This window comes from Tachyglossus aculeatus, chromosome 11 (genome assembly GCF_015852505.1).
Source record: "Tachyglossus aculeatus isolate mTacAcu1 chromosome 11, mTacAcu1.pri, whole genome shotgun sequence".
NCBI lineage: Eukaryota > Metazoa > Chordata > Mammalia > Monotremata > Tachyglossidae > Tachyglossus > Tachyglossus aculeatus.
The window spans coordinates 21,217,206-21,240,460 of NC_052076.1; the positions used below are offsets into that span (position 1 = coordinate 21,217,206).

Sequence of the window (23,255 nt, forward strand, 5' to 3'; positions counted from 1 at the left end):
TGTGATGGTGGTTCTGCTCTGGATGGGCTCACAGTGTCATATGGTCAGAACATTTTTGTGGTCCTACCTTCGGGGCGGGGGGGGGGGGGCTCACAGTATTCGATGGGTCCAACGTTGCAGCAGCCTTGCGCTTGGAGGGCTCCCAGTATCACCCAGGCACAACATCATGGCGGCTCTGCCCTGGAAGGGCTCACAGCTTCAAACCACTCCACAGTTGTGGCAGCCTTGCCCTAGGTGGCGGCAGGTGGGGAAGGGGCCAACAGCCACAGATCACAGCCGGCCACCCTGCCCTCAGTGGGTTCACCATGTCCGACGGGTCCCAGGTTGTGGTGGTCCACCCTTAAGGGGGCTCACTGTGTGCAACGGAGAGCCCAGAACACTAGAGTAAGCACAATTTCACATTAAAGGCATTTAGTAAGTGCCGTTGCATGCTAAACTTTTGGGAGGATTCAGCACAAACACACACCACCACTGTGCTTCAGGAGCTTGTAAGTACTCAGCCCACAGCAAGTGTACAATAAATACCATGGATTCATTGTATTGTACTCTCCCACCTGCTTAGTTCAGTGCCCTGCACATATGAAGTACTTAAATACCATTGACTGCTTTGAAGAGACACAAGCGTAATTTTTTTTGCAGTATTTGTTAAATGCTTACTATTTACCAGGCACTGTACTGAGTGTTGAGATAGGTCATTAGAACAGTGCTTGGCACATAGTGCTTAGCAAATGCCATCATTATTATTATAGGCATAATTTATCAGTTTGGACACAATCCCTGTGCCACAAGGGGCTCACGGTGTTAATTCTAGTTTTGCAGGTGATGCAACTGAGGCATTGCCTTGCAGCCTTGCCCAAGATGATGCAATAAATACATGGCAGAGCTGGGATTAGAATCCAGGTCCTTCTGACTTCCAGGTCCAAGTTCTATCTACTAGGCCACACTGCTTCTCTGTTGTCTGTAATTCCTTACAACTGGTTGGAAGAGAAAAGAGTAAAAACAGAGACAAAGCAGGAAGCAGCCCTTCACCCTCTAACCCCCAACTCCCAGACCAGAGGAAGCGACACGGTCTCTGCCCAGAGACACGGGCTCCTCGCCCACAACCCTGCAGGGATGGGACCACAATGCCCTGTACCACAACCACGGCAAGAGCAGACCCTCTCCGCCCTTGTCTGGTACATACTGGGCATCGGGCACCATTCTGAGTTCTGGGTTCTTTGTTTATGGTATCTGTTAAATGTTTCCTGTGTGTCAGGCACTCTACTAAACATAAAGATAGTTACAAGCTTATTGGACTGTGTCCAAACTGATGACCTTGTATCTACCCCAGAGCTTAAATCAGTGCTTGACACATTCTATTACTATTAGATCATTATTATTAGTATTATCATCATTAACTATTATTATAATTATGATTATATAATATAATTATAGATTATGTTGTATTATTCTATATCATGTGATATATTATTTATTATATAATATAAAAGTTAATATACAGTAATTTACATATATTATATAATTATATAATATAGTCTAATTATTATTGTATCCTAGTTATATAATATAATTATAGATTATATATTGTATGATTATATAATATATTGTGCGATATATGTTACATATACTATATAATATAATTATACAATATAATCTATAATTATGATTGTATCAGTTATGATATAATTATAGATTATATGTTGTATGAATATATGATATATTATGTAACACATATGATATACTATGTATATCATATAATTATACCATATAATCTATAATTATGATTGTATCATAGTTATATAATGTAATCATGGATTATATTGTGTGATTATATAATATATTATGTAATATATCATGATATATTACATATATTATATAATGTGATTATGCAATATAATCTATGATTATGATCATATTATAATTATATGATAGTATGATTATAGATTGGATAATTATGCAATGTGATGTGGGAATATTATATAATGTATGATACATTATATAGTTGTTATAATAAAAACATAATTATGTTATTCTATTGTACTATTATTGTTATTATTAAATCTATTATTATTCGATCATGTTCCACATGGGACTCCCAATCTTAATCCCCATTTTACAGATGAGGTAACAGGCACAGAAAAGTGAAGTGACTTGCCCAAGACCACACAGCAGACAAGTGGTAGATTTGGGATTAGAATGCAGGTCTTTCTGACTCCCAGGGCCCTGTTCTACCCACTAGGCCATGCTGCTCTCATGGATGGAGAGGAAATTGCCCCAGCCCTCTTACTAGAGAAGCAGCGTGGCTTGATGGAAAGAACTCGGGCTTGGGAGTCAGAGGCTGTGGGCTCTAATCCCTGCTCTGCCACCTATCAGCTGTGTGACTTTGGGCAAGTCACTTAACTTCTCTGTGCCTCAGTTACCTCATCTGTAGAATCGTGATGAAGACTGTGAGCCCCACGTAGGACAACTTGATGACCTTGTATCTACCCTAGTACTTAGAACACTGCTTGGTACATAGTAAATGCTTAACAAATACCATCATCATCATTGTTATCATTACAGGGAGTGGAGCAGACAGACCAAAGTTCAAACACACAGAGGTGTAGACAAACTGACAGACATAGACAGTGAGCATGCATGACCTGACACTCAGCCCACATGTCCCATGCGTCCGTCAGTAAGGCGTCCTCTGTCCCAGGGACCCTCGACCCGAGGTCCAGCAGTCACCCCAAAACCAGGCCAGACTTTCCCCAGGACCAAGGCTATCTGATCCCAAAACCCTCCCCCAACCTACCTGCATATGCCCCCAGCCCCCAACCAGCCAGGGCAGTGCTCAGCCTCCAGCCCCTGCCTCCTCAGACCCTCCCCCCAGCCGTGAACCAACAAAAACGATCAATACCCTCAGGACAATCAGCCCCCCACACTCCCTCCCCAATTTCTCAAGTCCTCCCCCACCCTAGGCAATGTAGAACATATGCACATCATTGGCAATGTCACAACGCATTAACCCTTCCCTTGCCCCCCAACATGTGTATTTAAGTCATTTCAGAAACCCTGGAATCAAGCCCTCCCCTACCACCCCTGTCCAACCCACCAGCCCAAACCTAATGGCCCTCCCCAACCTTCATTATCATTGTCATCATCATCAATCCCAACAATTCATCAGCAATCCCAGCAATTTCAGTCCCACACCCACCCTTAAAAAGGGTGGAGGATGTAGCTGGAACAGCCAGAGCCCCCTCCTTACCTGAGCCCATGGCGGGCCACGTTCTGTCACCTATCCTCTTGCAAACTGAGGAGAGCCAGAGTCAGAAGCCTTATATAGGACAGCAAAGAACCCAGCAGCCTCTGGGGCCATAAAGGGGCAGTGCCTCCTGATGTCATTGAGATGCACCTGGGGAAGAAATGGGTTGGTTAGGGCTGGAGGCTGGGCTGCCCTACAACACTGAAAACACCTGAGCCCGGGTCTGTTCTTTAACTAAAGGCCAGCGCAAGGGTCTGGTCTGTATGTCTGCCTTTTTGTTTACACCTCTGTGTGTCTCTGTGTGCCCTACAACACTGAAAACACCTGTGTCCAGATCTCTTGATTAACTCAAGACCAGCACAAGGCTCTGCTCAGAGGTAGTTCTTTGTGGAGGTGAGGTTGACCAATCAGTCAATCAGTCAGTTAAGCTTATTTATTGAATATTTACTGTGTATCTAACACTGTACTGAGCACCTGGGAAAATATAACGTAACAGACTTGGTTTTGATTTCTAACTCACTGCCTATTGGGCTCCTCCTCTTTGTCTCTGCCCCCCATCCCTTGCCAACCCAATCTATGTATCCCCAGATCCTGGCCAGAAGGCTAGTTGCCTGGATGCTTGGGTTGGAGGAGCAAGGGAGAGGGAGGAGGAGAGAGGTGGGGATGGTGTCCCTCTGCTCCCCAGACCCGCTGTGGACTTTTCCAGAGGGGAGGGGAGGGAAGTGGCATTGTGAACAGGAACAGGGGAAGCTGTTCCATGCATGGGAATGGCTTGGGAGGAGGTCAGCCCCTCCCCCATTCTGGGTGAAAGCATTATAATAATGATAATAATAATAATGATAATAATAATAATGGCATTTGTTAAGCACTTACTATGTGCCAAGCACTGTTCTAAGCACTGGGGAAGTACAAAGTAATCAGGTTGTCCCACATGGGGCTCACAGTCTTCATCCCCATTTTACAGATGAGGTAACTGAGGCACAGAGAAGTTAAGTGACTTGCCCACGGCCTTCCCAGATTGAGCCCCCTCCTTCCTCTCCCCCTCCTCCCCCTCCCCATCCCCCCCGCCTTACCTCCTTCCCCTCCCCACAGCAACTGTATATATGTATATATGTTTGTATGTATTACTGTATTTTATTTGTACATACTTATTCTATTTATTTTATTTTAATATGTTTTGTTTTGTTGACTGTCTTCCCCATGTGGACTGTGAGCCCGCTGTTGGGTAGGGACCGTCTCGATATGTTGCCAACTTGTACTTCCCAAGTGCTTAGTACAGTGCTCTGCACACAGAAAGTGCTCAATAAATACGATTGAATGAATGAATGAATAGTGGCAGAGGCGGGATTAGAAACCAGGTCCTGTGACTCCCAAGCTCAGTGGCCTGAAGCCTTGGGAGAAAGTGGGGTCTCTTTCTCCCTATCCTTCAGACTGTCCACTCAGATCACTCCTCAAGGTGCCTCATTTCCTGACCGCCGCCAGTTTTGACAGCAGCCAGCCAGATCGTAGATGTTCCGTTAAGGCGGAGATACTCAGACCGGATCACAGAGAGATGCTCCTGTCACTTGTCTTCTTCAGGCACTCTCCTCAGGGCATGGTGCATTGGGCTTGGGTTGAAGACAAACTCATCATTTCAATAAAGAATTTGTTTTAACTTGGCTATAATTCCTCTTGAATACAGGCTATAAATGTATGACTCACTTCAAAAAATTACCCATAAAAAAGATGTTTGCAAAATGTGCCACTTATTCCAGAACTGTCAGTATTGATAATGACATAAAGAAACCAACAATTCAAAGCACTGAATAGGAGGGCATCATTCTGAATAATTATCATGTTAACAGTTTTCCCTTTTAAAAAAATATTAGCCTAACGCTCCTTGGCAAGCTAATGAAATGTCAACTGCAGTGCATGTTGGGGGAATTGATGACAATGATGTGGGCATCACTACCTTCCTGGATTCCGCATAGAATTCCCGATCCCCCAGTTAAACCTCCATTGTTGGTGTATTTGGAAAGTCCACTCTGTTCAGCAAAATAAGCCAGTGTTTCAGACTTTAAAGCAATGGGATGGAGTGGCCAACCTCGTGAGTCAACACAGACAGAGAAGATCACGGTCTGGAGAGTCTGGACTCAGTTAAACTATCAGCGGTATTTACTGAGCATTTACTATGTGCAGAACACTGTACTAAGTGTTTGAGTCAGGCAGACTGACATCTTGGATGGCTTTGGAAAAATAATCTGGGGGTTCCTGTAGCCTCTTGTCTCGGAGGGCAGCAAAGGCAGCCAATCAGTGACCTTGATCTATCCCGACTGAACCAGACTGAACCCAGTGTCTTGGGTCTTGGTCACCGATTGCCAGGAGAGGATCCAGTTTCCAAGGACTGAGGCAATACCATCCACCAGCAGCCTCTGGCATCCAGATCTGAGTAAAGGAGCAGCCCAACCTCCGGACTCCGGGATTGCCCTCTCCATCCGCCCTCTCTAATCTGCTGCTCTCTGATCACTGACAGGGGCTGGTGTCCAGGGACCACCATTGGGATGTATGGTGTCATCCAGATTCAGGGACACTGGAGCTCTTGGACCAGCCACCTGACACATTCACCCTAAGGCCAACTCCATCTCATCAATCGATCAATGGTGTTTATTGAGCACTCACTGTGTGCACAACACTATACTAAGTGCTTGGAAGAGTACAATAAAACAGAGTTCGTAGACACAGTCCCCGGACAATCTAGAAGAGGAGGTAGACATTAAAATAAATTACAGTGAGGGGAAATGCCAGAATGTAAAAGGATAGATACATATATGCTGTGGGGCTGATAATGGGGTGAATGCCATTTGCTTGAAGGGTACAGATCCAAGTATATAGGTGATGCATAGGTGGTGGTGGGTTGGGGAAATCCGCTCAGATTCAGCAATGACGAGAGCTCATGGAGCGGCACTCAACACAGACGCTCTGCCTCCGGCTTCATTTCATCAAGATTCATTGACACAGACATGGTGTTTGGCATATAGAAAGTGCTTAACAAATGCCGTAATAATAACATTCTGGGTTACAATACAACAGGAGACCATAGCATAGTGTACATCACCCTACTTGGATTCTTTGGACAACCAAGCAGAGCAGGGATGGGCCAGTGATTCACCACCAGCCCCAGACTTAGCTTCACAGGGGTCAGCTCTTCATGGCCCGCACAGGAGCCCCGTCCGCTGACTTTCTTCTCAAGGCTTCCCAAGAGAAGCAGCGTGGCCTAGTGGATAGAGCATGGCCCAGAGAGTCAGAAGGACCTGGGTTCTTATCCCGACTCCACCACTTGTCTGCTGTGTAACCTTGAGTAAGTCACTTAACTTCTCTGTGCCTCAGTTCCCTCATCTGTCTAATAGGGATTAAGACTGTGAGCCGCATGTGGGACAGTAACTGATCATTCATTCAATTGCATTTATTGAGTGTTTATTGTGCCCAGAGCACTGTACTAAGGACTTGGAAGAGTACAATACAAGTATAATATCTGTATCTACCTGATTATCTCATATCTACCCCAGCACTTAGAATAGTGCTTGCACATAGTAAGCATTTAACAAATATCATAAAAACAAACAAAAATGCTGGGAGTGTCACCCTTGGTCACTACATGACTGTGAGCTCCTTGCTGGGTGAGTTTTGTGGTCCAAATGCTCACAGGTGAGCCCTCACAGCTCAACAGGGGCCTCACCAATCTGAGGGGTTCCTGCATCCCCACCAGTGGTCTCTGAGGCATTGGTATCTGGGAATCTGGGGGCTTTCTGGTCAGAGGGTGGCAGAAAAGACTGACTTGGGCCCGGGAAATTGGGAGTTCTCTGGTTGGGAGGTTAGGAAGGAGGCCACGGGCTCCCTGGTCTGAGGGTTAGGGAGAATATCGGGCTTGCTCCTGGGAGGCGGGGGGCTCCCTGTCTGCAGGGTTATGGAGGAGCCTGGGGACAACCCAAGTAACAGCTGTGGCAGGGACTGGAGGGGCAGGGGAGGCAGCAGTTCTACAAGGAACCAATTCTCCTTTATCTTCCTTGAAGCAAAGCTATCTCAGGGGAGATGACAAGCTTGACCCTCTCTTCAGTTCCTCAGAGCAAAAGCAAGTTTTGGCAATCCTGCAGTCAGCTCACCAGCATGGAAGCAATGTGAGCACTCAATGAATACCAGTAATTGATTGACTGATGATAACGGTGGCAATGGTGGGATTTCTTAAGCACTTACTCTGTGCCAAGCCTTATGCTAAGTCCTGAGGGTGATGCAGTATAATCAGCTGGGTTGCAGTCCCTGTTCCAAACAGGGCTTGCAGTCTAAGAACAAGGGATTGAATTCCCCTAACCCTCCATTGCCTCACCTGTAAAACAGAATCTTTCTTCCTTCCATCTTCAAAGAATGTGAGCAGAGAGCAGGAGGACAGAGTGGATGGATGGCCCAGTGTAATGGTAAGAGGAGGGAGTGGATGGATAGCCCAGAGCTGTGTCAGAAAGAGAGTGTACCAGAAGAGTAATGAGGAGAGAGCAAGCAGCCCAAGATAGGAACAGAAGGTGAGGGTAGACGGCCCAGAGTAGTGACAAGAGGAGGGAGAGGACCATCCAGAATAGTAACGAGGAGAGAGCAGGTAGTGTGGGAGCACAGTGGTCTGGGCCTTTCATTTGCCCCTTCTCTTAAGACCATCCCCTCTGAGCTGTTTTGCCTCTAGGCCTGCTTGATTGCGTCATAAGCATTTTGTGAAGTGAACAAGAGTAACTCCAGCGACTAGATACCAAGGGATAGAATGCGACTGACCTTTAGGCCTGAGCTCCATTTTTTCAGGCCCAGCACCCATTTACTCAAAGCAAGCGCTTCATGTATCCTCTCTTCCTTTGTTTCATCCTGTCCAGAGGTCTGCCTTATAGGGAGCTTGGAATGCCAAAATCTTGAGACAGGATGAAGCTATTCCTCCATTAGCAAGGTCTGCACCCCCTGGCTGGCTTAGCAGCTTGAGAGAGTGGTATTCGCCCACTTGACCTCTACAATGAGGAGAACGAGGCAGGGCTGAGCAATTACCCTGAGTTGGAAATTCACACCTGGTTGTCTTAAAGTATAAATCATGTATTTTGCTTTCCGATCACATCCTAGGCTTGGATGCTGTACCAACTGCATATAAAGAAACTGTATTGCTTGGAGCTGAGTTGACCTTGACTAGTAGAGGAAACTTGGCCTGTCAACCACTGCTCCCTACTAGCGCTGGTAGAAATAAACTTGTCTCTGACATACCCGCTTCAACACAATGCAGAGTCTGTAAAGTTTCCTTTGACAGTAGTGACAAGAGGAAAGAGTGGAGGGCCCAGAGCAGTGACAAGAGGAAGGAGTGTACGGCCTAGAGCAGTGACAAGAAGAGGGAGTGGGTGGCCCAAGGTAATAATAATTGTGGGATTTGTTAAGCACTTACTATATGCCAAGCACATACTAAGCACTGGAGTGGATATGAGGTCATCGGGTCTCATGTGCGGCTCACAGTGTAAGAGGGAGAGCAGGTATTGAATCTCCATTTTGCAGATGAGGGAACTGAGGCCCAGAGAAATTAAGGGGCTTGCTCAGGGTCACAAGGCAGACAAGGTAGAAACAAGAACCACCCCCCTCCCCCGACTCCTCCCCACAGCCAACACACACACAAACAAACACACAATCGAGAGAACACCATCATCTTCCAATACCTGCCATCAACAAGAAAAAGGGGAAGGCAGGTGGGGTGGGGGAAGAGGGGAGACTGTAGGAGGAAAAGGAGTGGCACTTAAATCCCAGGACAGCCTGTTCCGCTAAGGCACAGTTTCATTATGCAATTTGGGTAAATAACTTTCGAAGAACTAGGGAATGTGCTTTGTAATATGCACACCTCTCTGGATAGAATCCATAAGTTGAGATCGTGTAATGAACAAGCTTATATCCATAAAGATCAAATTACTGGAACTATAATGCAGGAGGAAACCTACATGTAGCTTACCTTCCTGCAGATGGAAGGTCTCGGTTAGAGTGTAAGTTCCTTGCAGGTGAGGAACGTGTCACTTCTTTGTCTCGTACTGCCCTAGCACTTAATACACAACACTGCACCTAGTGGGTGCTCAATAAACGCTATTCCTACCTACTGCCATTAACTACAGACAAATGAAAGCTGGAGAAAACATTGAGTTCCTGGGTGGAGTAAGCATTAGAACCTCACTCACATGTGTGTGCCTGGACTCAGATTGAGGCATGAACATGCCTGTGCTCCACTCTGAGTATTGTCTATCAGGGGCATAAACGGAGTGATCCAGGCCCAGAGGCCACGAGGTAGAAGCAGAGCAATGGAGACCCGGCAGCACAGCAACACTTTTTCTGGTCAGATTTATGAGATGAATGGGTAGCTGCTGGAAGACCAACGGGATCAGGGACAATCAACAGGGCAGAATAAAGTATACAAAGGCCTGGGGCAGCACTGTCTCAAGCAAGATGATCCAGCAGAGGGGCTTCTGGGAAACCACTGCAGCAGACAGATCATCTTGCAGGCAACCGTCTGGAGAGGTGTTAAAAGTCCAGGAGATAACCAGATACCAAGGGGCAGGCTTGAAAACAGAGATGATTTGACCAGTCTATTGTGAATGCCTTTACGTTTGTCCCCATTTTTCTCTTTTTAAAATGGTACATTTAGCACTTACTATCATCCAGGTACTACACTAAGTGCAGGGGTAGATACAAGCTAGTCAGGTGGAACCCCGTCCATGTCCAATATGGGGCTCAAAGTCTTAATTCCCCAATGAGGGACTTGAGGCACAGAGAGCTAAGTGGCTTGCTCAAGGTCACATAGCAGACAAGTGATGGAGCCAGGAACGGAAACCAGGTTCTTCGGACTCCCAAGTCTGGGCTCTATCCACTAGGCCATGCTGCTTATATTCTCTTTCACTAGAGTGCACACTTCCTTTTGGCAGGGAACCAGTTACTGCTGTCCTGTATTTCCCAAGCACTTAGCACAGTGCACAACACCAAATGGGTGCTCAATAAATGCTGCTACTATTACAACTGCCCCTAAAGGACAGCACAATTTATGCAACAATGCTCTATTCTCCAGGGCAAACAGTGCAACCCCACTCAGTCATACATTCAGTCTGTCCATGGCATCGTCTCTGAAAGTGAAGAACGACCTCCATGTGTGTCTACAATCAGTCAATCAATCAAAGGTATTTATTGAGCACTTACTGTGCTCTTAAGCTCTTAGGAGGGGACAGTTTAACAGAGTTAGCAAACACATTCCCAGCCCATAGTGAGCTTACAATCCAGAGGGGAGGCAGATATTAATATAAATAATTTATAATATCTAAGTTTAAGATATATACAAATCTATAGACATATAGATATGTCTGCAGACATGCATGTGGATGGACACACACAGACACTCACAGACACACACACACAAACACACGTGTTATAGCAGAAGGAAAGCTCAAAACCATCGTGTTCTCAAAAGGCAATGGCTCCAGCAGATGGACCCTGCCCTGACAAAACAGCCAAGCACAGTTCTTTGTAAAATTCACTGGGTTTTTTTTATTTCTGTAAAGCTGTTGCACACCATATTGACAAGATACATAGTCCCCCTCCCCTGGGTGGTGGTGACAAAATGAGAGCCCGGCCGGTGGGTGCATTGTTGCTTTACAAATCAGAACCCACAGAGCACGCTCCACATCTATGCTGGGAAAATGTGGTTCTGCGATCACAGCGGAGTGGTGGGGATGGTGCTGGGAACAGTGATGGGGACAGGAGGCAGGGCCCAGTTGGGGCTGTTGGGCTCCACCAGGGTGGGTCGATACCAAAGGCTTGGGTCACTGGTGGCTTGGGAAAACACCAGGGGCCGTCAGTGTGCCTTGAAAACAGAATACGGAGGAAAACTGCTTTGAGCGAAATGGAATCTTCTCCTGCTCAATGAGAAACCTAAATTGGTCCCGGTTATTCCCCAACTAAAGGCAACTGTGGGAAATCCAGAATGTCCTCTGTGTTACTATTCTGATCAGGCTGGGAGAAATGGTGTCTGCATGGTCTGAGCTCACCAAGTTTTCAGAGCTACCCTTCATGTGCACCCCCCCCACACACCCCTATCCTGTCCTGGGCACACCTGGTGACAGACAAGACTCCAGCAGACTACACGAGGCATCAGTGGCGGTGAGGACTTCCAGAAATATGGGACAGGAGAGGCACCTGTGTGGGAACAGCGGAAAGCAGTTTCGAACAGCAAAGAGCATGGCTTTCCCTGGTTTGCCGGAGGCCTGGATGTTGGGATTCCCTCCTCCCAGATGTCGTCCCAGAAGTCTCTGGGAGCAGCCTGTGGAGGAGGTTGGAGGATAGGGGAATGCTGGGAATAGGAAGACTCGGTAGCATCATCTGGCATCAAAGGTCCTTAGATAACTTGGGCCACACCTTTTTTTCTGAGTCCCAACCACCTCTGGGTAGCTCTGGGGAAGATGCGGGTCTGCCCAAAGAATGGAAAGGACGGTGAACCCAGAAGGGAATGTTGTTCTTACATTGGCAAGCTGGCTTATGAGCTCTGGGGAGGCTGGGTGCGAAGGGTCTGCATGTTGGGCTCGGAGCCAGGGGGTCTGGCTTTGGATGCCGCAGCAGTGTGGCACTTGGGTGGGATATACCTGGCCTCCAGTAGCCAGGGGAGCCCCAAGCAGGCAGCCTTGCTCTGCTGGGCAGTTCTGTCTAAAACCCTGAATTCTCTCCCCGGGCACGGATTCGGGGAAAGAAGCCACCTGGCTTGGGCAGGAAGAAGCCAGTGGTGGGGTTGGGTGTGGGGGGTGGGGCGGGGGTGGCCACTTCTGCTCCCAGGAAAAGGACAAGGTGGACAGATGAGTCTCGTACTTTATCTTGGACAAGGGTCACAACTGCTTCCCCATCCCCACCCCCATCCTGGTCTCACAGCAGCTCCTGCACAGACCCTAAACAAGGGACAGCTGCCGCCTCAGACCCACTATCCAACATTGACCCTTCCGGACAGTGACTGAAGCTGTCACTATTAACTTTGATAGTAGGAACAATTGAGATCTGAAGCACAGAACAAACCAACCTTCTCTGCCGCCCAATCTCCAAACCAGACTATACAAGCTGCATGAAAAACTCAAAGTACAACATAGTAGCCTTGGAATCTGCTCCAAGTAATCCAGTGCACCGAGTCACAATAAGCGAGCAAAGCCTAGACCTAGTGACTTCTGACCCTGGGGTCCCAAGGGCAGACCAGTCATCACAAGGCATGGCCCTTTAGGTTTTGAGCCATCACAAACTACACAAACACAAAACATGTTAGGAGTCTGTCGGTTTCCTTTGTTTTTATTCTAGTTCAGCCTACGATGCTAGTCGAGATGAGGTCGTCGAACATTTTGGCTACTATTTCATTCTGAGGAACAAATCTTGCCATGGAAATCGGAAATTGTAAAGAGGAATGCTGCTTGAAAAGACAGGTGTGAATATGTTGCCATAAAAAGTATCGGCATGCAAGTGTTTTATACATCTGGCAGGATGTGACATGGTAGTTTTGTTTTCACATGGTTCAGAAATGAGGATTCCTCCATTTTAGAAGTAACCCCACAGGAAACGAGGGTGTAATCAAGCCAGCGGGGACTCTAGCTCGGTTTTGGCAGAATTTTTATGCATAGCAATTGACTTCTTTCCACCGGTTTGGTCCTGAGCTGGACATCGCTGCTCCCGGGCAGGGTCGTCGTTCTGCCGGCGAGGGGTCAGCAGGCGATCTCCTCTGGCGGCCCCAGCGCTGGCTGCAGCGGCACATTCACAGTGTGGCTGACCGTCTCCGAGTGGTTGGGCATCGGGCCGCAAGTGCTCTGAGGGGCGAGACCAGCTCTCTGCTGCCGGCCTGATGCCTCCCCTCCCCTACCATTGCCATCCCTCATACTTGTGACCATATGACATTGCTCAGTCATCGCTCATTATCAAGCATCTTCTCACTGACTGGATCCTGACCAGGCACCGCAAGCCCAGAGAAGTTGAGGGGAGGCTCTCGGACAGTGAACGCTACCTGGGGTTTCCTGTCCTGCTTACCATCTCAAGGCTGCAGGGATGGGGTGCCCACAGCCAGGAGGAGGGAAGAGATGAGAGCTGAGGCAGATTTTGCACCAAGGCAGGAAACAAGGAAGGAGGGCTTGGTGAGGAAAACAATTAAAGTCTGGTTGTAACATCTAATACTACACAGCGCCCTAGTGATACCACTATGATGGCTTGGGCCATCAAGACAGGGCTCAGAGCACTAGTGACTCCAGGCCTCTGAGCCTGGTTCAGTGTGCAGAAGCAGCATGACCCAGTGGAAAGAGCCTGGGCCTAAGAGTCAAAGGACATAGATTCTAATCCTGGCTCTGCCACGTGTCTGCTATGTAACCTTGGGCAACTCACTTCACTTCTCTGGACCTAAATTCCCTTGTCTGCAAAATGGGGAATCAATTCCTGTTCTTCCTCCTATTTGGACTGCTAAACCTGAGGGGGACCTGATGGTCTCATATCTATCCCAGTGATTGGCATGTAATAGGTGCTTAACAAATACCACATTTATTAATTATTATTCAGGAGTTGGGCCTGATTGACCAACAGGGATCCAAGGCATTACTGGTTTCAGTGCTGCCACAGAAGGGCTTAGGACAGCCCCATGAATGAGGCCTATGGCAGGTGAGAAGAAGAACCCACTAAGGGCAGCTCAGAAGACAAGGCCAATGGCAGCTGAGGAGAAGAACCCGCTAGGGGCTGCCCTGGCTATGAGGATGACTGAGGCTAATTAGAGGAACCTGCTCAGGGCAGCCCCAGGGATGAGGCCAATGGCAAACGGACAGAGGAACCCTCACAAGGCACTCCCAGGGGTGAGGATGACTGAGGGAGAGTCGAGTAACTGGTTCAGGGCAGCCCCAAGGACAAGACCAACTGTATCTGCACAAAGGTGCTGGGAGCTCCTGGCAGCAGCCTCCAATCAACCCATATTGCTGTTCACCAAACGCTCAGAAGCAGGGAAAGAGGACTGGTTTCCAGCAAACAAAAGAAAGCACTTCCTGTCCCAGTGGGTGGAAGCACGTGGTTTGGGTTCCCAAAGGAAGTTATGCATAGAAAAAACACCAGCAGATTCAAGGTGGGTGCTTGGATGAATCCTTGGCCCATAAGACCACGGTGTGTTGTGAGAGGGAAAGCTAGGGATGTCTCAGGAAAAGGTTCAGGTCATGGGAAACCTTGACAGGAGTTAGGGCAGAAGGTTTGTTACTAGGAGAACCGTGATGGGTCATTATGATGATGATGATGATGATGATGATGGCATTTATTCAGCACTTTACTATGTGCCAAGCACTGTTCTAAGTGCTGGGGAGGTTACAAGGTGATCAGGTTGTCCCATGGGGGGCTCACAGTCCTAATCCCCATTTTACAGATGAGGGAACTGAGGCACAGAGAAGTTAAGTGACTTGCCAAAGTCACACAGCTGACAATTGGTGGAGTCAGGATTTGAACCCACGACCTCTGACTCCAAAGCCCATGCTCTTTCCACTGAGCCACGCTGCTTCTCTATCATAAGTTCAACCTAGGAGTCCTGAAAAGGTGCCTCATCACTGTGTGTCCAGGAGGATAACACCTCACCTTTTGTTTCTTGGGGTCTTTTTTATAGCAGTAGTTAAGGGCTTGGCATGTGCCAAGCACAGTTCTAAACGCTGGGATAGATATGAGATAATCAGGTTGGACACAGTCTCTGTTCCACATGGGGCTCAGAGTCTTAATCTCCATTATAAACATGAGGTAATTGAGGCACAGAGAAGTGAAGTGACTTGTCCAAGATCACACAGCAGGCAAGTCGCCGAACTGGGATTAGAACTCAGGTCCTTCTGACTCCCAGGCCCGTGCTCTAGCCACTAGCCCACACAAGTACTTCCCAGCATCTTGCTGACCTAATCCAAAACAGAAAGTTAAACTGGATGGACCAGTGACCTGACCCAACCGGTCAGTTCTTACATTCTGGTGAATTTTTTCAACTTTCCATGAGGATCGTCCCAGGCGGTCATGGCTGGAACCTCTCAAAGGAGATTTGTTACCTGGCCTGATGACACGGGCAACGTGAGCTAGTGCTCTTCCCAAGATGGTGGGGTGAGAAGGTGAGTCACGGAAATTCAGAGAGGATGTGGTGGCCATGGGAACCCTAACTAGGGGTGGGAAGTCCTTCTCGAGTTCCAGAATGAGAGTACCTGAAATCTCTGGGACTAGATTCAAGGAGTAAGGAGCAAGAAACTATTGGAAGGGTTTTTCGGAGGTGCTTTTGAGCAAAAACAGGGCAAATGGCTCAAGGCACCTGACACTTCCCTGGGGGAAGGACTGGAGGGGCTGGGCAGTGTGAGTGGGTGGTGAGCCCAAGGGGCAGCCTGACCTAAGTGATGGGTGTGCCCATTCCAGCCCTGCTCCACAAGATTCCCTGTGCCCAGGGCCCAATGCCCAGAGGGTTCCCAGTGCCACTGCATCCTGTTGCCTGCCATGGAACCTGGAGGAGTGTATGGCTTGGGCAGAGAATCTTGGAAACCTATTCCCTGGTGGGCAGAACCTCCAGTTCTTCTCATTCCTCACCCCTTCCACCCAGCTGAAGGGAAAGGCAGGGTCCAGGGACTCAGAGTAGCTCTCTGGAGTCCTAACTCCCTCCATCCCATTGGCCAAGTACCTCTGTTTCCTGCTCCCTCCCCCAAGCACAGTTTATGTTATCTCTAGAATCGGTCCCCAGGCTCTGCTTCCTATCCATCAGACCACCCACTCTCTGGGGCTCCACTCTGGGCAGCGCAGTAGGTAGTGGGTGTTGGGCCGACAGAGGGACCATGCTTCTGGGACTTGGTTCTGTGCAAGAGCCTGGGATCCAGAAATCCCAGGTGCTACTTGGGTTGGGATTATCAGCCTTGACACGCAAAAGATTCACTCCTCTGGGCCAGCTCACGGGGAGGGCTTTTCTGCTCCCCAGCCAGCATCTCTCCCAGATGAAAAGTCAGCAGCAGAGCCACTGGTCGACGTGGCCAGCCCCAATCCAGCCCAAATAGCTGCAGGCCTGCCGAGAAGCCTTGCCACAGTTTTGGACACTGAGAGGTGTCTTCCCAGGGGTCCCATGCTATAGAGGGCAGAGGGCAGACCCCGGCCCAGGTGAGGGTAACGGAGCCCGACAGAGGGAAGAATTGGAGTTAGGAGAGTGAAAACGGAAAATTTCCTCATTCGTCCTAGCGCTGGGTGCCTGGAGTAGAAGCTACTGAAGGGAGATGTCCCAGGCTGGGCGTCTCCCTGCCCAGCTGGGCCTCGGAGATGGAGTATCCAAGCCCCAAACGCTGGCCTGACTAGCCAAAAAAGACTGGGCCCACAGACACATTCTTACCACATTTTCTTCATGGCTGCTGTCCTCCTCTTCTCTTCCAAGTAGATCGAACAATTTCTCTTTGATAAGCTGAAAGAGAGGAGGATTCAGACTTAGAAATAGGATGGTCCAGAACCCATTCAGTCAGGGAATTGTGGGAGCAGTGGAAATGGCCTGGTGGGAGAAGGGAGAGGGTTTCTGCTGGGTTGGAGGAGGAAAGAGGCTTCTTCTGGGTGGGAGTAGAGAGTGGGCTTCTTCTGGATGGGAGGAAGGAGAGGGCTTCTTCTTGATGGGAGAAGCCTGGAGAAAGAGGCCTTGTTCTAGGTGGGATAGGAAAGTCCCAATCTCCACTGGCCCTTGGGGAGTTTTTAGCCAAGTCTCACTGAGCCTAATTCTGCCCATAATTCTACCCTCCCCATGACCCTCAAGTTCATGCAGAGATTCCTACTCAAACCACCCCCAGAACACAGTAATTGTCTGTCAGATATGAAGAGGGAGGGCATTCCAGGCCAGAGGCAGGATGTGGGCGAGAGGTTGGTGGCGAGACAGAGGAGATGGAGGTATACTGAGTCAGTTGGCATTAGAGAAAACAAATGTGTGGACTGGGTTGTAGGAGGAGAGTAGCAAGGTGACATGGGAGAAGACAAAGTGATTGAGTACTTTAAAGTCAATGGTAAGGAGTTTCTGCTTGATGCAGAGGTGGATGGGCAACCACTGCAGGTTCTTGAGGAGTGGGGAAACATGAACTGAATGTTTATGTAGAAAACCCAACCCACATGTTTTGTTCCTCTAAAGCCAACCTACTCACTATATCTCGATCTCTTCTACGTCACTGCTGACCTCTCGCCCACATCCTCTCTGTGGCCTGGAATAACCTCCCTCTTCCAATCCAACAGACAATTACTCTCCTCCACATCAAAGCCTTATGGAAGGCACATCTCCTCCAAGAGGTCTTCCCTGACTAATCTCTTTTCCTTTTCTTCCACTCCCTTTTGTGTCACCCTGATTTGCTCCTTTTATTCATCCCCCCTCCCAGTCCCACAGCACTTATTGTACATAGCCATAATTTATTTATATTAATGTCTGTCTCCCCATCTAGACTGTAAACTCATTGTGGGCAGGGATTATGCCTATTATATTGTTGTAGTGTACTTTCCCAATAACTTAGTACAGTTCTCTGCACAGAGTAAGTGCTCAATAAATATGATTGATTGATTGACTAATGACAGTCTTTGTCTGGGAAGGGAAGGAGGGATATTTCCTTCCTGGCAGAGGCTCCGGAGCCAAGAGCTCTGGGAGTGAGAACACATCTCCCAGACTGCTTCCTTTGGCAAGCAGACCAACTCTCCATTGGAGGCTGCCAGCCCCGACTGCCAGAATATCTTCCTCAGAAAACTCCCATGGATCCAGGAGGAGCTCTCTTCTCCAGGAGGACTAGAAAGGTGGTGTGAGCATCCCTGTCCCTCCTCCATCCATCTCCGGACAACACCCCAATCTTAGAGAGAGAGAGGAGTGGAGGCACCAGGCGTGACTCCAGGCACCCAGAGAGACTGGAGGAGGGATGCTGCAGAATTCAGGGCTTCCATTCACCAGTGAGAACTCTGTCTGCTGGACTGCCTGGGAAAATCTGATGGCAGGACCTCCTAAGACTCCCCACCAGCTGGTGGCAACCCCATCTTGGAGAAGTCACTCAAGGTTGGGTCTCCTCTGTCACCAGAGAGGCTGTGTCCCATCCTTCCTTCCCAGCCCTTCCCAACTCTCCTCAACTCTGCCCAGCCCTCCTGCAGCCTGGGAGGAAGACTGGGGGTTGGGGGGGACATCCCCAATGACCTTGGCAGGGAAACCCAGGGACCCAGCATTCTGTGGGGGAATCTTTAGCTGGAGGTAGGGGTGGGGGATGGTCAAGGAAGAGGAAATGCCTTGAGACCAGGAGGAGAAGACCAATTATCTTTGTCCCCCTTTCCCACCTCCCCATCTCCAACCAGGGTTCCTCTCCTGCTTCTCTCTCTGCTCTCTGGGAGGTTTGGCAGCAGGGGGTCAGGGTGTCTTCAAAGCACCCAGCAAAGACAACAGCAGTGTGGTGCAGGGAGCTAGTATCGGCAGCTCTACAGAAGGGGCCAAGGTTCTTCAGCTCGATAATGCCTGGATCTTCTCCACCTGGGAGAAGCCCCCTCGGGCCCAATACAGTCCTGTCGCTAGAGGAGAGGCCACATTTCAAGTCTGGTCCTAAGCATTGAGGAGCAGGTGGCCATGGACCACAAACTAGACCCAAGATGGGGTGGCAGGAGCAGCATTAGCAAGGGGTTTGGCCCGAGGTGCCTCCGGCTCTCTCGAGAGCCAATGACCTGCTCTCAGAGAGCAGCCGAGGAGCTCAGGAAGATGGGTCACCATCAAGGACTCTCTGAACTGGGCTGGGCCTGGTGCTGGAAATGAGGCAGGCGGCACTGGATGGGTCCGGGGGATGTGATCTGGGAGACCCGGGGGCTGGGGTGGCAGTACTCGGGCCCAGGGTATCCGGGGCCTTGAGCCCAGTGGCCACTCACCACCATCCCATCTCTGCACCAGAATTAGAGAAACTGCCCCCCAGTGCTCCAGTTTACAAATATGTAAATAAGATTCACTAACTACTGTTTTTATTTGGACATTCAGAGCACTGGGGCACGTTCTTCTTTGGAAACAAACCTAGTGCATTGGGCAGATTTCCAGAAGTGTCAACCCGATAGGGACATTTAGAGACTAGCTAGTAATGATAATATTAGCAATAATAATAATAATAATTGTGGTTAATAATAATTTGTTCAGTAATCTTTATCATTACTTGGTGGTTTCTGATCCATTCCACATTACCTGTCAGAGGTCTCCTATCAAAGCATTCATTCATTGATTCATTCATTCATTCAATCATATTTATTGAGCGCTTACTGTGTGCAGAGCACTGCACTAACCGCTTGGGAAGTACAAGTTGGCAACACATAGAGACAGTCCCTACCCAACAGCGGGCTCACAGTCTAGAAGGGGGAGACACAGCCAGTCCAACGCAGGCCTAGGGATCAGCAGTAAGATTTGGGTCCTGGCAGGCAGCCCCCAGGCCAGGCAGAAGGCTGGTACATTGGCAACCCTGATCATGAAGGACTTCCCATGGTGTGGGGGTCTCCAGCCCCCGGCCCATCAGCTGAGGAGAAAGCCAGGCTTCTTTTCACTTTTTTGTCTGGAGAAAAACAATGTCACTCTTACCTCATAAATGTAATCAAAGAGCTCTAGTATTGTAAGGATACTAGCACCAATAAACAATCCCATCTGACCACCAATGTCACCTAGAGAGAGAGCATAAGGGAGAGAGGAGATGGAATTGTCATAGGACACTGTGGGAGAGAAGGTTCAAACAACCTCCCACAATTCTTCTCAGAACCTGCCACCCAGGATGGATTCTGGCCTGGAAATCCCACACTCCCTCCCCGAGCCCTCTCCAGGGGCAGAGTCAAGAGAGCAAGGGTGCTCTCAGGGGCTCCTAGGACAGCTCAGGAGTGAGACTCCAAGTGCCTCAGCCCCACCAGCCCCTGGCACAGTCCCCACTAATGTTCTCGTGCCATTTGAGCTTGCCCTCCAGCAGTCTGGGGCAACAAAAGCAGCTTCTGACATGAAACTCTCTCTCAGTCCCAAACCAGCACCTGCCCCTGGCCAGCTTGGTCAATGATTCCACCAAAGAAAGAAAAACTGCCTCTGGTGGACACCATACCAGGCCCCTCCTACAACTACAGTGACAACTGCAGTCCTGGAGAGGGAAAAAGAGAGAGAGGAAGAAAGGGAGGGAGCGGGGAGAGAGAGAAAGAGGGAGAGAGGGAGAGAGAGGGAGGGAGAGAGAGAGCATGTTTATGGAACATGCTGTAACATGTTGGCATTTCAAGTGACCCTGTGACAAGGGCAGCCCTCAGACCAGCCAGAAAGGCCTTTTGTCAGGGAACCAGGAGAAGTGACCCTCTGGTTTTGGCTAGGGGACTTAAGACTTGAGTCCCTGGACTTCAGACCCTTGTCCTGAAGTTCCCACATCAGCATCCCCCAAAACCAGCAATACCAGAGGAAACCTGTTGGAACAGGGCCTAAGACAAAGGCTTAAGGGCTGCCATAACTCTGGCCAGCTACTGGCCACATGGTCAATAGATCACTCAGCTTGGTCTGAACGTTGTGGAGAAGTTTGGTGTCTAGCTGCTGTTTAGTAGCTGGTTCTCCAGACATCCAAGAGCATGGTCCAGCAGCAATGACAGCGGGGCAGGGGCAGGGCTAGATTGTCCCCACTGGGGCCTGGTGACTGACCACTGTGGTGCTGATGGGGCTTCTCCCCCTCCCCAGCACACTCTGCCTGACAAGAGGAAAGGAAAAAGAATGGGCATGGCATCGGTAAAGACCCCAGGGCAACGTGGCCTGTCTCCCTTCTCTGCTCCAGATGCCAGAAGCCACCTCTCCTCACATGCTCTGATCACAGCAGATCTTATGGCTAAGGCCTTTGGACCCTGGGCTCTGGCTCCCAGTCCCCCGGCCCCCAAAACAAAACTGTGTCCTCTCAGGTCCCCACAGTTAGAGCTTGGGTAAAGATCTCTCCTGACGGCTGCTACCCTCTGCCACAGCTGAACCTGGTGTCCGTCAGGGAGGAGGGTACAAACCTGCTTGCCATTCCTCCAGTTCCAGCCCAAATAAACTTAGTTAGAGTTCTGCAAACAGTAAGCACTCAATAAATATGATTGATTAATTGACTGTTTGATGAAAGGGACATTGGCTTGAGGCCCTCCAGGCCAGCATGTGGTAGTGAAGTTTGAGGTTTTGCCTGCTTGTCTGTCCTTTCAATGGGTGTGGTCAGACCTGAGATTCTGGCTTGGGCTCAGTTGTGAGGCCAGTGGCAAGAGCCTTCTGAATGGCCTTTTGGTCTCTGCCCACAACGAACCCAACCCATTCCCGGAGCAAAAATCTCATTTCTGAGCATTGACCAAACACCCTGGTGATCCCATTTGCTGCTGGCACCACCGCTCTCAGATGAGCAAGGGAACCAGCTACTAAATGACAGCCAGGCAGCAAGTTCACACACAACACCTCTCCAAGGTCCAGAGTCCATGGCAGGGAGTTTTGAAGAACCACTGGTCACACAGACAGGACAAGATGACAACTATGAAGGGAGGGGATGGAGGTTGGAAGTGGCAGGGGGTGTGGGGCTGATGCTTGGCCCTTCCTTAGGCCCAGAGCAGCAAGCTGGGATTGGGAAGGCAGCAAAGGGCTCCTGTGCAAGCCTCAAAGAGACACAAGTGATGATTCCTCCCAGAGAACACTACACCTTGGGGCTTGGCTTGGCTAGAATGCCCCATCCCAGAACCAGGCAAAAGGGGGACATCTCCTCCTGTTTAGATTTTTCTGATCCAAGGGTGAGTGGGGATTATCAAGGAGGCAGGAATCAAGAAGAGAAGGGCACTTTGAGGAGCAGCTTATATTCCTCAAACGGAGATCCTTCATTCTCAGCCTGCTTCACAGCTCTGTGTTGGGCCTGGCTCCAAAATGGAGAGGTTTTTAACAAAAGCCACTGGATAACAGATGCAGGCAGCTGTCTAGGGGCCTAGATCCACACACCAACCAATCAATCAATCAATCACATTTATTCAGCCCTTACTGTGTGCAGAGCACTGTACTAAGTTCTTGGGAGAGTACAATATAACAGAGTTGGTAGACATGTTCCCTGCCCACAACAAGCTTACAGACTAGAGGGGGAGACAGACATTGATGTCAATAAATAAAATATGAATATACATTTAAGTGCTCTGGGGCTGAGGGGTGGGTGAATAAAGGGTGCAAATCTAAGTGCAAGGGCAATGCAGAATGGAGTGGGAGAAGAGGAAATGAGAGCCTAATTGGGGAAGGCCTCTTGGAGGAGATGTGCCTTCAATAAGGTTTTGAAGGTAGGGTGATTGTCTGTCCGAGATGAAGAGGAGAGAGTTCCAGGCCAGAGGCAGGTTGTGGGTGAGAGGTCGGTGATGGGACAGGTGAGGTTCAAGTACAGTGAGTAGGTTGGCCTTAGAGGAGTGAAGTGTGAGAGTTGAGTTGTAGTAGGAAAGCAGTGACTGCAGGGTGGTCATTTGCCTGGTTTCATACCAGACTGTCTGATCTTCCACTGATTTGTCTCCTCTTCAGTATGGTGAGTGTGTGTGTGTGTGTGTGTGTGTGTGTGTGTGTGTGTGTGTGTGTGTGCACGCACGTGCACACATATGAACATGTGTGCACACAGTGGGGATGATTTAGACAAAGTGGAGTGGGGGGTGGGGTGGATTCTGGTGTTCTTGACTGCTGTCCACAGTCACCCTAGTCACCAGGGACTGACCCAGCTTGGCTCTGAGCCTCCACTTCCCCACCTCTAAAATGGGGCCAGTGAACCCCTATCTGCTCTCTACCACCCAGCAGAGATGGTTAGAGAACCAGTCCCTCCAGGACTCTGCAAAGTTTGGAGAAATCACCCAAAAACTCAGGGATGCCCACCCTTCCTTTCCTAGGCCATGTCCTGGCAAGTGCTCAGAGGAAAATGGTGAAAGGAGTGATCTGACTGACTCTGATCCTCTGGAATAATAATGATGATGACCATGATTCTCTGGAAGTCTCATAAGATTGAGCCTC

General features: G+C 49.1%; 1 protein-coding gene across 1 annotated transcript in view; it reads right to left on the reverse strand.

Annotated features, from left to right (window-relative positions):
- Window positions 1-12,556: 12,556 nt before the first annotated feature.
- Window positions 12,557-23,255, reverse strand: part of ASIC2 (acid sensing ion channel subunit 2) — a 220,916-nt gene continuing 210,217 nt past the window's right edge. Inside the window, exons 8-10 of the mRNA XM_038753888.1 lie at window positions 19,845-19,924; window positions 16,632-16,700; window positions 12,557-13,092 (exon numbers count right to left, since the gene is read on the reverse strand). Coding sequence (XP_038609816.1) covers window positions 12,991-13,092; window positions 16,632-16,700; window positions 19,845-19,924 — 251 coding nt within the window. The 3' untranslated portion in view covers window positions 12,557-12,990. The remainder of the gene's footprint in view (window positions 13,093-16,631; window positions 16,701-19,844; window positions 19,925-23,255) is intronic.